Raw genomic sequence first — 15,767 nt, 5'->3', positions numbered from 1 at the left:
GCCTCCAAGTAATCTGCGCAAGACGTACTGGGCAGATGCTTCTCCAGTTTTGCCCTAACCTGACATCTGAAAGATTTGCTGGGACACTCTGCCAAATTGCACCAGGGCGTGCCAACCCCAGGGACAAACAGCCCCTTCCTTTTGTCTTAGGAATGGGGAAGTTTGAGTTCTATTTGCTTTGACATTCAAAGGAAGTTGCTCAGCTGATGGTGGGCCTGGGCTGTGGCCTTATGTGGTCCAAATACAAGGTCGAGGGTGTGGCCTTCAGTCTCTGAGTATACCCAGGTAGCGGCAGACGGAGTGCATCTCTTCCTCTGGTGTTGGGTGCCTAGAAGGGGACCACCGGCTTTATCCCATGCCACCACTACCCCATCTCATAAGCATGCCTTGCATATTTATAAATAATTGTGGAATTTTTAGTAATCCCCCCAAAAGAAAAAAAGAATTACATCATACACCTCGTATCATGGCTGTCTGCTGGAAGGATGGTTGCTGGAGACAGACGGTGACTGGGGACCCACATGCTACCCTGGAAGGACAGGAGTGGAAGGACTGCACAGCTGGGTGGCGGAAAACCGAGCTGGGCGGTGACGCGGTAATGTCAAGCCTTTGAAGATGTAACCTTTCTCCTCTGCAGCCCCATCCCCCTGCAGACAGAACAACTGAGCAGCAACAATCATCTGCAAGGCTATTAAGGGTCTTGGAGGGGAGAAGCTGCCAAGAGCCAGGCAAGCCTGCAATTATGGTAATGAAATCAGTCTCTGGGTAGGAGATAAGGGGGAACAGGCCGGACAGTTTTGATATTCCAGTTGTATTCAGACTGGAGTCAAAAGGATTGCCCAAACAAAACGTGCCCTGCAATTTCTCCCAGCTGGGAATAAAAACAATTTCATGTTTTAAGCTATTACCGTCAACACGACCACCCCCTCAACACGTCAAAAAAAAAAAAACAAAAAACAAAAAACCCCCAAAAAACAACTGCTGCTCAGATCCAAACAAAATAGATTTGTTGGTTGGCTGGCCAGGCAATGAGTAGCAAGAGACGAATTTACTCCAAAAACTTTATCAATGAGTAAATCTCATCAGCTTAGAGGTTTCTTCTTCCCCCTTAATTTCTAGCCATGGCTCCAACTGAATTAAAAACAAAACCAAAACAAAACAAAAACCACACAAACCTTAGGATACACCCTTCCCTGCAGTTAATAATATGGAAACCTCGTATTGATATCAAGAGAAGAAATCTAATCTTGAACCTGAAATTTCTAGGCATCCAATTAAAAAGACTTAATGAGCATGATCAATGACTTCTTGGATGGTGGGGATTAGTTTTATATTTCCTGTTGCTCTTATTCTATTTACATGTTCTTTAGCATCAAAGAATCCATTCACAAGAATGTCTTGAACAGTAATCAGTAGGATGAGCTGAAGGTGTGGGAGTGAGCACAGCAGATTTCCAAGCTGATAGTTCTAGATCTCGCCACCCTTTTGCATCCTTATACACATAGTTGAAGCGTCTTAGTATATTTGTTTATTCTGGACTTTTTCATACCTTGAATCAAGACAGTAAAAGAAAGGTAACTTTTCCAAAAGACCCAAGTCCAACTTTTGGCACAATCTTGTCAGCTCCAAGAAAAAGAATCCAGAATAGGTGCCAATTTGGGGAATTCCATCCAAAATTGGGAAAGGAACATAAGATCCTTTGCAATACTACCAGCTTCTTTCTTCCTCTTGACAATTTAAACATTTATCAGAAACAAACTCTTTACTCTTGCTCTGAAAACCATTTTCCATTGGAAACTAACATAATTCTTAGTCTAATTGAATAATAAATAAATGACACTGGGAATACAGAAGCCTTGCTCTTCTGAGTTCAGGAGAATCTTCCAGAACCTTCTAGTTTGCTAGAGGGCTATAGTGACTAGGCAGAATTGGGTTCGTATTTATTTCACAGAGAGAAAAATGAGACCTGGGAGGTAAAGTGCCTCCTCCAAAGCACAGAGCATCCAAGGACAGGGCAGCAGTCTCCAGTGAAGGGTTAGGGCCCTGATTACGTACCCCTCCTTCCTTGAGGATTGCCGAGGAAAGGACACAGAGGACTAGGAGGACATATAATCCCTCCTTCTCAGACCCACTGATGCTCGTGACGCAGCTCTGGAAGCCCAGGTAACTGTGGTTAATGCTTTGAGACTTGCAGCATGCTTGTTCAAACATCACTGCTTGTTCTCCACAAGTGAAACCCAAATTTCAGGCACAGAAACTGACCTGCAGAATTCACATTCCCGAGGTGAATAGCAAGGAAGGTGGAAAGCTGGTCTCAACACTAGGTCTTCTGATTCTTAATTATTTTATGCCTGTTTCCTCTGTTGTTTTCATTCCCACTGTCACTGCCAACCAGCATCCAGCAGTTTGGGGAAGCTTCCCAGATACCTGTCCCTGGGCTAAGTGCCTCCCACGGATGATCTCATTGAATCCTCCCCACAACCCTACTGGTGCAGTCTTGTACTGCAGAGGTGCTCATAGGTAGAGTGTTATCGCTCCCATTTCTTAGACAAGAAAACTGAGGCACAGAGAGATCAAGTTACCTGCAGGAAGCCAGAGAGGCCAAGTCTGGCCAATGAAATGGTGGCACCAGATCCCAAGTGCAGATCAGTGGACTCCAGCTCATGATGGAGACAGCAGTGTCCCCATGAAAATCTGAATACCAGCTCGTCCCCAGGAGTGTGTGGGTCTGTGTCTTGGCCACAGAAATTTCTTGGTTCTTCCTTGGCCAGACTTGCCATTCCAAAAGTATTTTATGGTAAGAGGGGGAGAGGAAATCAGAAGTACAGTCACGTACAACACCGACAGCCCTGGCCAGCGCATCTGATTGTTATCAAGAGCTTGGCGGCCATGTAAATAAGTCTGTGCATGGGGGAGAAAAGGCCTTTAGATGACTATTTTTAAGTCTCTTTCAGTAGAAGAACAGAAATAAAGATATCGGATGAAATGAATCTGAATCTCAGATTGATCTAGAAAAAGAGAAATATTTGGTGGCGAATAGCTACTGTGGTAATAACGCGTTGATGCAATAAGCCTAATAATGAGTTTATTTTAGAGATTTTTGTCTTTGCTATCTGGCCATCAGCTGCAGACCAAAAACCCAGCCAAAGATGCGAACATTCAAGTTTAACTTGTCCTGGGGGACTGACTTTCTTTCCTGAATGATTTATTTAGTTATTTATCCATTCATTTATTTTTCTGCCAAAAACCCAACTTCTAGTTTTGTTTTAAATTTAATATGGAGATCGGGTTTAGGAGTCTGAGGCTATTTCTTTTTGTTCTGTGCATTTTTTTCCCCCGCTCACTTCCACAGCCTGAAGTCTTAAAATGGAGAGCCTCATCCACATGGGTCACAGGCCGCCTGGCTTAAGGGGCTTAGGGGGGTAAAAAAAAAAAAACAAGAAAAGCTCTCAAAAGCAGGGCTTTTTAAAGGATTTCCCTTCCTAAAAGTCAAGAGGCCCGAGAGCTCAGCATTGTCACTTTGGAAAGGTGTGGGCTAGTTGGCAGGGCGAACGGCAGACCCCAGCCCTGGGGCGTGGGAATGCCTCCAGACACAGGAAGGGCTGGGGAGGTAGATTCAGAGAGTGGGGTATCAGATTCCTGTCAGCTTCCTAGTTCCTACTGGGGCAAGGGGCGGGATGCCAGGGGGCGTGGGGCAGACGAGGTCGGGGGCTCTGGCAGCGGAAGCCAACCAGCCGAGGCACCTACACCTGTCTTCACTCTGCTCCCTGGGGGAGCAAACGCTTTGACGGCCCCGTGGCAACCAGTGGGCTGTCTGCTTGGCTGAGTGGGGCCCGTGTCAAACCAGTGGATTTCAACAAAAGAGCAGTGCTCTAAGGAAGGGGCTAGTGCTGCCAACATGAAAACCATCACCTCCTTGTAGAAAGCACCTCATCTCTTAAAGGACCACCGGGGAACCGGTTTACTCAAGTGCAGTGGTGCATGGGGTTACAGCGGCCAGCACTCGGGGTGTGTGTGTGTGTGTGTGTGTGTGCAGGCACTCACACACGCAGACCTAGGGCTGGGGCTCTCAGGGGTAGCAGCTATGTCAGTCTTTCTTTGAACATCTTTCTGAGTGACCAATATTAACCTTTTACAGTCTTCCAGAAAGAGAAGGCCAGAAACGCAATTCAGTTTTCCTTTCTTCTGTGCCAAGAGGTCATCAGATCAATAAAACACAGGCCGCCCTACCCCTCACACTGCCTGCAGTAGGTTAACAGACACAGGACTTGTACAAAGCAAAACAGGATGACCCCACCAGCCCGCGGGAGACAAGACAGCACTGGTCTGGTCTTCTCGGGTCTTCGGCTGTGATGGTATCGAGGTTGCAGCCTCACTAGCTTCTAGTCCATTTTGCCAGTAACCCTGGTATTTGGAGCTACGGGGACATCCATGGGGACACCGTGGAGTTATAGTGATAGCTTCTGTTCAAGGTGTAACTCAAGAAAAGTATAGGGACCTCATAGGAGTGGCCCGGTCCCCTTTCCACTCTGTGCTCCAAGGCATCCCTTTTGGGAGCAGCACCTGGAGGCGAGCTTCTTGTTGGTTCTTGGGCAGAGCCGAGACAGAGCGAAGACAAAGCTGGTGATTGCTTTGCACCTGTTAGAAGTCTATACAAACAGGTGGCTGGGGTCTCAGAGGGGATAGGGGCAAACGATTTCCATTCGTACTATTTTCGCAGCCGTCCTTTGTGACGGCACTTGGGGAAGTTGCATTTATAAAACTCCAAGAGGCCTTGTTCGAGAGCTCTAGGGTGGTCTTCTCATAACCCATCCTCCACTTATTCTCTGTTCCCTTGCCTCATTTTATAGTTGCCTCCACACTCATGAACTCCAACAGCCCCCTCACCTCTCAGGAAGCCCAGCAACACCGTTCCAAAGCATTCTTCACTTTGCGACCGGCTAAACAACACAGCTTATTCTGATGAACAATGGATGGCAAGCTTGAGGGCATTCATGCACAAATCCATTGCATGGGCTGGAGGGGGCTTAGCGCCTCGTGGTTGCCTTTTTCCTTTTATGGAAAAGTAATCTGGGTCTCCCAGATCTGAGGATCCCAGACACGTTGGCACCACAGTTCTTCTGTGACATTCAAGTTAATGTTTACAAAAGGTCCCAGTGGGGTCTGGGGACATCCTGACTGATGGATTTATCTGGGAGGGAGAATGGGGATCCTGAGAAATTCTGCTAGGAAGTTGCTTCTTAGGTGGAGCAGGCACTTAGTACGTTTCCAACGAGGGGACACTCCCCCTGCAGCCTTCCGGTCCCCCGCGTCCAGGCATTTTCTTGTACGTCTCCATTAGTCCTTAAATCTATTACGTTAATAGCTCAGTCCTCAGCATTAAGCCCCACAATGACATGTCCCGCCTCTGGGAAAAAAACGCAAACCACAGCAAACCTAAAATTGTCTAGGGAATTGCCTAAGCACCGCTGGGGTAAGCGTGGTCTAGTCCTAGAACCATAAACTCTGCCAACAAGGAAAAATCACTTCCTGTCGATGAGGACATGATGGGGAGCAATGCTGGGCAACAGAAGGAAATATCTGTACTTTTTCTTTCCCCCCACAGTCTGCACCTCCCCTAAGTGGATCCTTTGTTCTTTATCAGAGAGCCACTCCACCAGTTCCTGCTGAGAGGGCAGTGGCATGAAACGGCCGTTTTCCCAATTAATCAATTAGAACAATGCAAAGATCTTTCAGAAATATTAATAGATCCATGCAGTGATTTCCGCACGTGGGTTGTCAAATAGTGACTTCCGGAACATTTTTCACTTCTGTACCCTCAACGCTGCTCTGCCCTAATCCTCCCAAATATTCCATCTATCCAGGTCCGCCCTCCATAGAACACGAGGCCTTTCCTGTCCCTGTCTCGTGACCACTTTGGCACCATCTTAGGTGGCAGCTGGGATCTTCACACCTGTGTTACTTCCTGGAGGGAGAAGCGCCTACATTTCTTATCTTCGCATAAGCTAGTGCGGCATTTTATACACTGCTGGGGGCTGGCCGATGGATCCCACTTGAGGCATATTCCCAGGGACAGTCAGTAGCCACCACAACACTGTGTTATAAGCAAAACAACCCTGGCCAAGGAAATCTGATCTAAAAGGGTGTCATGCAGAGAGCGTTAGTCTGGAGAGACGGCCAACTTAATTAAGGATCAATTGCTTTAAGGTCAGGTTCAGGAAATTTCTGCCATGGAAGCTAATTGGAATTGGATGCAGCGAGGAAGAAAAAGGACAAGCTGCCTTTCCCCAAGTGAGAAGAGTCGAGAACCAAGCTTGGAAGGATGGAAGCAGGTACAGGAGGACAGGGGCTTAGTGGCGGCCAGGCTGATCAGGGCGGCGTGGCGAAAGGAGAGCTACCTTCAGCCACTGTGGGGACCATCTCTGGGAAGAAACAGAGAAGCATAACAAAATTCAAAATGAGGAGTTTGTCTCTGAAACATGAACGGCTAGGGTGAATATTCCTAGGAGCCCGAGAGCGTGGATTTGAGCCCCAACTACCATTTACTAGTCATGTGGCCTTGGGCAAAGCAAATGGAACTTCCTGAGACTCTGCTGCATTATTAACAATACTAGAAGAATGGAACGTGCTTCATCTCCTTCAGGAGGGTGTTGGGAGAGTCAAATCAGATCAACCTTTGCTTTGTATACTGTGCTATTTCCTTGTAGATGAGAGTTACCATTTTCAATCCTTTCCCTAAACTTTCATTTCCTCCAGCTTCGTCCTAGCCCATCATAGTGATAAGTATTGCTCTTTCCTCTAGGAACTTCTGTTCTCACCTCCCTTTCCCTTATCAAAAATTTTTATCAGTCATTTATACTTTAGAGCAACCCACGTATTGCCATCTCCTAAAGGAGTTTCTGGTGTCCACGGCCAGCTAGGAGGCATTTGAGAGACAGTGCCTTCCTGAGCATCTTTGAAATCATACTATGATTTGCTTCATCTACTCACATGTTAGATTGGCGCTTTCCTGTGGCATGTATTTCCTCAGTTTCAGGACATATTTTTTGTTTGTTTTTTGCTTTTAGATTTCAACATCTCTGAAATCAAGACATATCATCACTTGTGTGTCATTCTTTAATTAGCAGTGTTTTCTTTTCTCAGTGGTTGATAAAATAATTTCATCTCACAGTAATGCATCTCACAATCAGTGGTGTCACACAGATGAAATACAATATAGCAGGATTCATCAAAGGGTTAGGGAAAAAAGTGAGGTAAGGCAGAAGTTGCTCTGGAATCAGATCATGAAACAAAGACATGGCCTATTTTTTCTTTCACCTTTCAGTTGCTAAGCATTACCTGGATATTTGGATTCTGCCCATTGATATCAGCTTTGGAAAGATCTGGAAAGTTTGGTAGATCAAGGAGAAAGGATCGGGGGCCGTCTCTTTGCAATGAAGGGTGCCCAGCCTCTTGCTGGAACCGCTGTCTGGGGAGGGGCTGGTGTGCAGTCTCGTGGTCTGAATGCTCCCCTGGTGCTTCTTTGGAGAGAGGAAAGCTGGTTCCTGATGTAGAATCACTTTCCACGTTGAGGTTATTCTGAAACAAACAAGCAAGCAAACAAATAAATCGATAGGAGAAGTATAATTTAAAAATACCACCCTCAAAAAATTTAGGACAAGGACAATTCCAGTGGCTGAAATAAAGCCGGGATGATATTCCCAACACATTTTCATCCCCCATGGCTTAGTCTTTCCATCTTCAAAAAGTTAAGTCATCAGGGAACTCTTCCTAGCCTGCTACTTGGGAATTTCCTGAGGACTAATGTGCTGTGGGATATTCATCAAACAATAAAGCACATCAACACAAAAGTGCCATTTTGAAGGAGAACTCATGTAGAGCTGGAATCAAATTATGGTTTCCTTCTCACAGCTTTGACTGATGAGCTACTTTGGCCTAGTGTCCAGAGTTTGTTTCTTTGGTGTGGGTCATGGAGCAAAAGATCTGATCAAACTGGATCGAACATTTCAGCCAAATCATTGATTACATCCATTGCTCCATCCATTCATCCATTTTTCCATCCACCCACCCACCAACATAGTCAACCTTCCTCCCTCCTTCCTACTTTCAGTTCTTTCATTCATCCACTCATCCATCCTTTCATCCATTTATCCATCCGTCTCTCCATCCCTCAATCCATCAAGAAGTGTCAACCACATGCTAAGCACAGGAGAACCACGAACAAGACAGACAAGGGCCCTGCTCTCCTGGGGTATATGTCTAGTTGCAGGGAATAACCTAAATAATAAAATAACTCAGACCAGAGAATGGTGATTGCTAAGAAGAAAAGGAAGAAGGACAAAGAGCAGCCAAGGACAACATTAGCTGGTGGATGTTCAGGCCATCAGAGACGGCTGTTCCCTTCTCTGTGTACATCCTCTGCTCCACCAGTCCCTGCTTCACCTACACCCTACACACAAGACTGACCTTCCCTCCTAATCTTAGAGCCTAATCAGTAAATGACTATGTACTTGCCCCTGGCCCCAGCTAGTGATTGTTCTAATCATTTAGATAAGGACTATCTCCACGATGATAGTTTATCAAAGGGCTGGTGAGGGGTGTGCCCCTCGGCTGGTTTCCCTGGTAACCAATGAGCCAATGTGACATCAATTCCCCTATAACTGGTAATCTCCCTCTTCCCAGGGCAGTGAAGACGGCCACCACGTCCTGCTCCCTGTCTGCCACACATGGTGGAGTGTCTCTCCAAGACCTTCCTTCAGACATGTGAGATCCCCCATCTATAAACCACTGATGTCTCTGTCGATGACTCTGGGCTCTTCCCTCGGCCTTGAGACTGGGCAAAGACAGGGCTTGCAGGGCTATGGAGAGCAGCCCAGCCAATAGGTAAGGAAGACCTCTGTGAGAAGGTGACATTTGAGGTAAAACCTGAACACCAGTAACTATCTGGGGGAAGAACATTCTAGAAGAGGGAACAGCAAGCAAGACAGTCCTGAGGTAGGGATGGACTTGGCTCATTTGAGGAACAGAGAGAAGGCCAGTGAGGCTGGTAGGGACTGAAGGAGGGAGAGTGACCCGAGAGGAGGATGAAGCGATGGTGATGGCCAAAGGGGAAGGGACCAAAAGGCATTCTGAAATTCAATGTCTCTCTCCTGAAAAGGAAAGTGCCAAGTCCATTGTTTTTCCAAGTGTGTGAAAAATGTCTAGTTGTCAACAGGGGGGATTCTTCCCAGTGATTGAGGAGCGTCGAAGTTGCTGGACTTCTTTCCCAAGCCAGCCGTCCTGCTCTCATTCTCCTCAGACCTCTTGTTGGAAGCTTCTTCCATCCCTTCAGGGACAGCATTTTCATGTTTACTGGTGGAGGGAGATGCGGAGATAGAATTTCACCAGCGTTTGGGTCGGTGGTTAATGTTCTTGTTGTTCTTGGGCATATTTGGGGGTTTGGGAGGGAATATTCCAGCACATTGTCTCCACATGCACTCCCTGCCCCCAACTGCAGCGTCTGTGACCCAGACAAAGGGTTACATCTGGTATCAAAACACTCCTGACCCTGAGTGCCCAAGGTCAAGGACGGCCTGAGGATGAAACACATACAGATGATGATCTTATTAGAGAGCTAACCTGAGGGAATGGAGTTTTCTATCTCTTTAAACAAAAATGGGACTGAGGAACAAGCTCACTGGTGCTCTTCATGTTTTTGCCTGTCCTTCTTCTTTGCTCAGGAGATGTGGCTGGGGGCAGTGTCTTTGTTCACCTTTCCAAACACCTCTCCACCATGGTTTCTGTCTCCTGGCACATCCTCGTAGAGGGAGTTGCCCTGGCATTCCCAGGCATTGCTCAGTGCAAGAGAGGCCAAATGCATTAGACTGGAATTGTATTATCCAGGACATGGAGAGAGAGAGAGTGGAGGGGTCATGCTAAGTCCTTCCTCAACACAAGACCTCTCGATCATAGCCCAAGGGGAGATAATGGCTCCCTTGTTTTTCTCCCTGGATCCTCCACAGTGTTAGTGAGAACAGCTGACTTCTCATGGAGAATTTCTTGTGTAGGTTTTGGGAATCTAAGTTTCAGAAGGGGCCGTGGCTTTGCTTGCCAATGGCTTGAGGGATCTCCTGCAAATCCAGCCCTCACTTCATTGTAGCAACCGAGACATACTGCTTAACTGGGTTAAAAATGGAGCTCTCCTTCCTTCTCCCTGTGATGAAGTACTCTTTCTACTATGAAAACTTACATTTTAAAAGAAGAGATAGGAAACATGTTTTTGCTGCTTATTTGCATTTGCTTAGGTGGCTGAAAAAAACAAGGACTGAATCTGCTTGGCTTCTCGATCTGACTCTGAAATTTTTTTCCTGGTAGGTGATACAGCACCACAGAATGAGCCTGGTTTAGACATGGACCAAGAAATCCCCTTACACTCTTTGTGGCCCGATGACCTGCCATGTAAAACAAGTAGACAGTAAGGAGAATCCCATGCTGTCCCAGCAGGAAGATCAAGAGAGCTCAGCGTAGGTTGTCTACACTTGAAAAGAGAAATACAGAGTTAGGGCAATTGGGCTGAATAATTCAGGCCACAAGCATCTCTGTCGGGAACAGACCAGGGTTAAATTATGTTTTGGCTTGAAATATGCACACAATTGTGACATATCTCCATCTTTCCCCACAAAAGCTCAGTGTTCGTAAAGCATTTGGAAGATAGGAATGGGAAGTAATAAAAAAAATGCTAGTCATGGCCTCTGAATATCTGAATTATTCTTGTATTTCTACCAAAACATATTTATCTGGAAATCTTGGCTCCCTCCAAACCTTGGCAAGCTCATAAACTGTTCAGAAACTGGAAGTCCTAGGAATGGGGAAGGGTGCCTTACAATGGCTCCTAGAAAATGAAACTCCAGTTGATTTAATCAATAATAAGATTCAGGAGTAACCACCATTTTGGTAGTCAAGATTTTAAACCTGGGGCAGGAGACAGTAGACAGGATCTGCTAACAATGCAGAAAAATGCCTTTCTTCATCCTTTGTCAAAGACAGACTGTACAGTGTCCTTGTAGAGGCCCCGTTGGAAGCCTTGGTTGATGGACCAAGCTCCACTCTTATCATCACCAAGCTCACTCACTGAGTGTTCCACTTAATTAGTTTGGGATTGGCTGATATAAACTACTATGTACAGAATAGATAAACAACAAGGTCCTACTGTATAGCACAGGGAACTATATTCAATGCTTATAGTAACCTGTAATGAAAAAGAACATAAGAATATGTATGTGTATATATATATATACACACACACACACACATATATATATATATACACACACAGGTACATATATATATATAAAACTGAATGACTAAGCTGTACACCAGAAACTAATACAACACTGTAAATCATAAATAAATAAATAATTCTAGTAGAGTGAAGAGTCTCAGGAAGGGTGAGTCTCAAAATAAAGATTTAAACAGTGTGTTTCATTCAGAAAAGCACTTGCCCTTCTCTGAAGACCTGAGCTTTGGAAAGTCCAGGAACTGAAGACAAGAAATGTCACCACCATTCTTTCCAAGGTGCTGCAGGATTCATTTTGCCTAATTTCAAGTGACAAGAAGGCGCCTACTCAGTTTGGGAAAAGATTTCTCTATCCACAAGCTGTCTTTGAGTTGACTTTCCCTCTGTTACAATACTCAGCTCAAGCAGCAATGTTCTCCCTGCAACTCTAATTTGACTACTAATAAAGAAAGACAGAATAACTAAAGCTAGTGTGTGATTTATACAATGTTCTGTTCAATTGCTGAGGAAGGTGACCCATGGTGGCCAAATTATCCAGCTGCTACTTGATGCTCCCCACCTTTGCACACAGCTGTCCCTCCATTATTGTTCTCTAAAATAGGAATAAAGTAATAATAAAATGTTAACAACAATAATAAAATAACAAAATAGGTTTGATGCTTATGCATGGAGTGTTTTGCCTCAGATGGCTGTATCACTGCAGCAGATACTGCAATTTCCTCCCCAATATCCATTCCCCACTTTTTTTTCTTTAACTGTTTTATAAGTGGTAACATGTTTACCTAAAACTACATTTCCCAGCATCCACTGCAGCTAGGGATGACCATGTGATACAGTTCTACCCAATGACGTATAAGTAGAAGGTGCTGGGTGGGACTCTTGGACTGGAGGTGGAGTCAGTTTGCCTTTTGCTTTTTTCTGTCTTCCATTTTCTCCTGCTTGAAGTGTGGATATAAGTGTTTGAAGTGAAATGAGGCCGGTGGCAGGGAAGAGGCTGACGACTATACTCTAAAGGTGGTTGAATGGAAAGAGAGGAGCTGGGGTCCCTGACAGCAGGGTGGAACCATCATACTAGCCTGGAATGGTGATCTCTGAACTGCTTTTACTGATGCTACAAACATTAACATCGACACTACAACACTAGCAGTAGTGTTACCTGTGTGTCTCTAACTTGACAGCTGTGACTCCCAATAAAATGGGAAAAGCACTTTTTTAATTCAGCTGAGTGACCCGAGGTTGGGTTCTCTGGTCTGTGCAATGGAACACAATCCCCAGCTCATGGAGGTACCAACAGGACACTGAGTGAATCATCCCCGTGAAATTCACAAGGCAGCCAGGTTCAGGCACCCTGCTCTGCAGCTAATGTTCACAGTATCCTATTCCAAACCTACCCTTCCCCACTCCATACACTTGTGGAATCTTCCCGTGTCAGCATCTATACCTTACATTTCTCAAATCTATTACTCCTTGTGTAAAGTAATATTTCCTTTAATTTGTCCTAAAATATTATGATGAAATTTCAAGGAGTTTGCCCCCACTCAAAGAATCCAGAGTTCCCTGGACAAATGGCTGATTCCAGAGCTTGGGCAGGGAAGTAAAGGTGAATTTGGGATACTTTGCTGTGTCAGAAAGCAAGGAAGCTTTCAGTGACTAATAGTGTCCTCTCGGAAAAACACAGGAGCCAGCTTGAAGGGCCCTGCTGCACGAGGACCAGACAATTTGAGCATCAAAACAAAGAGGATGTAGTTGACTGCCATACTTTGAATCTGTGAAATTTCAAGAAGCGATGATGATATTCACAAAAGAGAGAAAGCCAGAAAAACGATTGCCCGCACTCAGGGTAGGGATTATAAAACTCTTCAAATATTCTTATTAAAGAGAAAGCTTTTCCTGAGGCAATAATGTTTGAACTGAGATTGAAAAGGCAAGTAAAATTAAGCACATGACGCAACTGAGGAGAACAGAGCAGAGGGGGAGGTGGGCCAGCGAACACTGCATCCCGATGAAGGATGCGGCAGTGCAGACTCTCTCCTCAAGGCCTCACTGGGCCTGGCACCAAGGCCAGCAGCTGTCAGAGTTGGAGTGGGCATTAGGCTCAGGGCCACTCAGCTGTCTTAGTAAGAGATCCCTGAGCAAATAATACAAATGCCAGGCTCAGCGCCCAGACACCTGGACACACAGCCTTCGGGGTCTGAAGGATTTCTATCACAGGGCATTGTGACTTTTCCCTTAGGCCACCGCCTCCCTGGTGGCCTTCCTGGGTCATCTAGAGGCTTGCTGGGATAGCCTCCCACCTCCCTGGCTCTCATCAGCTGGTCCAGAATGCCCCCAGGAAAGCTTGCCAAGAGGAGCTGATCAGAGAAAAGCTCTCATCTGCAGACTGGGTGCAATGTCTAAAAAGCCCAGACACTTTGTCATTTGTGTCCCTTCTCCCCAGGACATCACTGGCCCAAGACCAGGGTGCCCTCCGCCACCACAGGGTAGACCTGCTGTCCTTGTGAACAAGGTGGATCTCCACAGCCACATCAAGGTCAAAGTAGTCACAATGGTGGTCAGAGTTGCCAGCTGGCCATTTGGCACAGGAGCGAGAAGGGGAGGGGTTCTTTGGAGAACCAGCCACAGGGTCAATTACAGTGATCAGCTCGAGGCAGACAATCAAGGTGTGACAGGTCCACCTTTGGAAAAAGTGCGCTAAGCATCATTGTCCCAGTCTGCCAGCAGCCACCTGCCCTGTTCTGCAAACACTGACCAAACACTGACTGGTGTGTGAAAAACAGGGCTGATCTGACCACTTCCAGAACTTCTAGAAGAGGCACAAACTAGTAACAAATTGTGGCTGGCCTGGACAGTTTTAGTGTCTTTTGTCGTTTTGTTTTTTTAAAGGCTGTGCTAACTATTCCCAGATTAACACAACTAGGCAGACTTCTTGGAGGCAGATGGGATGGCAAATTTCTGGAGGGCAAAGAACAGGCTGTATCTGCGATCTCAAACCCCACACCCTCCTATTCCATGAGTTCAGGGCAGGGAGGGGCACCCAGTAAGTACTGGTTGATGATAATGATGGCCACGGGCCTAGTTAGATTTTGTTTTAATTAGGCTCAGGCTACAAGGCTCATTACCCCTCATGTGGCTTTTATGTGGGATTCTAAAGAAAAAAAAAATCCAAGAATCTTCTGTTGAAGATATTAAAGAAGATATTATTAGCAATGCTTTCGGTCTCACAGACTTTGAACAACAAACAACAAAGATTATAATTAACGTCACTGCAGCCTCTCTCCTTAAAACATATTAACAATATAGCTAATTAGCAATATGTCCTCATTTGGGGCTGGACATCTGCATATTATTATCGACAATGCTTGTTTCCTTTTTCCAGATTAAAGGCAGCCACACTGCATCCCGGCGTATGGCCACACTCCTTCCACATGAAAACACTCCGTTTTCTTCTCCCCACGATAAACACACTCGGGGCTTTATCTGTGCTGGGCATTGATTTGTGTCTGGAACATTTCCACACATCTAAAAATAAGTTCAAGAATGTCATTGGTGGTATTTCAAAGGGAAGAGCAAGCATTTCCCTGTTTGTGGAGAAAAAAAACAAAAGGAATAAAAGGGCACACTGCTTATCTTGACACACGATTGGGGAGCAAGCACTCCTCGGAAACGACAACCAGGAGAATGAATTTCAGGTGGGGAATCTGCCATCTTGGGGAGGCGGGGGGCGCACTTGTTCTCAGGGCTCAGGAGGATGGCAGAGAGACTGTGATCACAGGAGCGGCAGCAGCAGCTGGTGGAGACTTGCTCTTTGATATGCTGGAGAGAGGAACCAGGACCCATTGGGAGGGTGATCCTGCGCCACTGATCACACGGGTGGGGAGCTCGGCTCCCTTCTGCTCTCTCCGCCAGTGTGTGATGCTAATCATTCCCCTCCAGGCACCAGGAACGGAACAGATAGCAAGCGCTCTATTTTATAGCACAAACGTGCAATGCCCCTTTGCCCTAAATTCCTGGCAGAGGGAAATGAACAGAACTGTGCTTCAGTCTTTGCTGTTGGATCCTGGAGACAATCCTGGGAGCTAGTGACACGGGCAAGTCATGTTTCAAGATGCAGGAGTGTTTCATCTTGGTTGGGAAGGGAGCCTCCTGTTGAAAGTCTGACTAACAGCTGAGGAACCTTCCCTTATAGTGGCAGAGAGTACATAAAGCTGTTTACTCTAGGGCTTGGGAGCCCCCTCGCTTGTGATGTCCGGCACCACTTTGGAAGGACTGAAGCATGGCCAACTCCTTGCTCTTGGGCAGGGAGCTGGCTCCATAGGGGAAGGCGCCACTGGTGTGGCCTCCCACCCCTGTGCTTCGTTCCTAATCAGAGGTTCCTGGGGCCAGCTGACAAAATGGAAGTCCACACCCCACTAGCTCGTCTCGGATACCTCTGTAAACAGCTTTGATCTTGAGAATGTGTGGATTATTGGTGACTTTTCAAGTTGTATTTTCT

At 46.1% G+C, this 15,767-nt stretch overlaps 1 protein-coding gene across 1 annotated transcript in view; it reads right to left on the bottom strand.

Annotated features, from left to right (window-relative positions):
• Positions 1–15,767, bottom strand: part of ISM1 (isthmin 1) — a 69,030-nt gene that overhangs the window by 18,894 nt on the left and 34,369 nt on the right. The window contains exon 2 of the mRNA XM_064475887.1: positions 7,339–7,578. Coding sequence (XP_064331957.1) covers positions 7,339–7,578 — 240 coding nt within the window. The remainder of the gene's footprint in view (positions 1–7,338; positions 7,579–15,767) is intronic.

The sequence above is a fragment of the Camelus dromedarius genome, chromosome 18 (genome assembly GCF_036321535.1).
Source record: "Camelus dromedarius isolate mCamDro1 chromosome 18, mCamDro1.pat, whole genome shotgun sequence".
Classification (NCBI taxonomy): domain Eukaryota; kingdom Metazoa; phylum Chordata; class Mammalia; order Artiodactyla; family Camelidae; genus Camelus; species Camelus dromedarius.
This window is presented reverse-complemented; position numbering and strand designations above follow the sequence as displayed.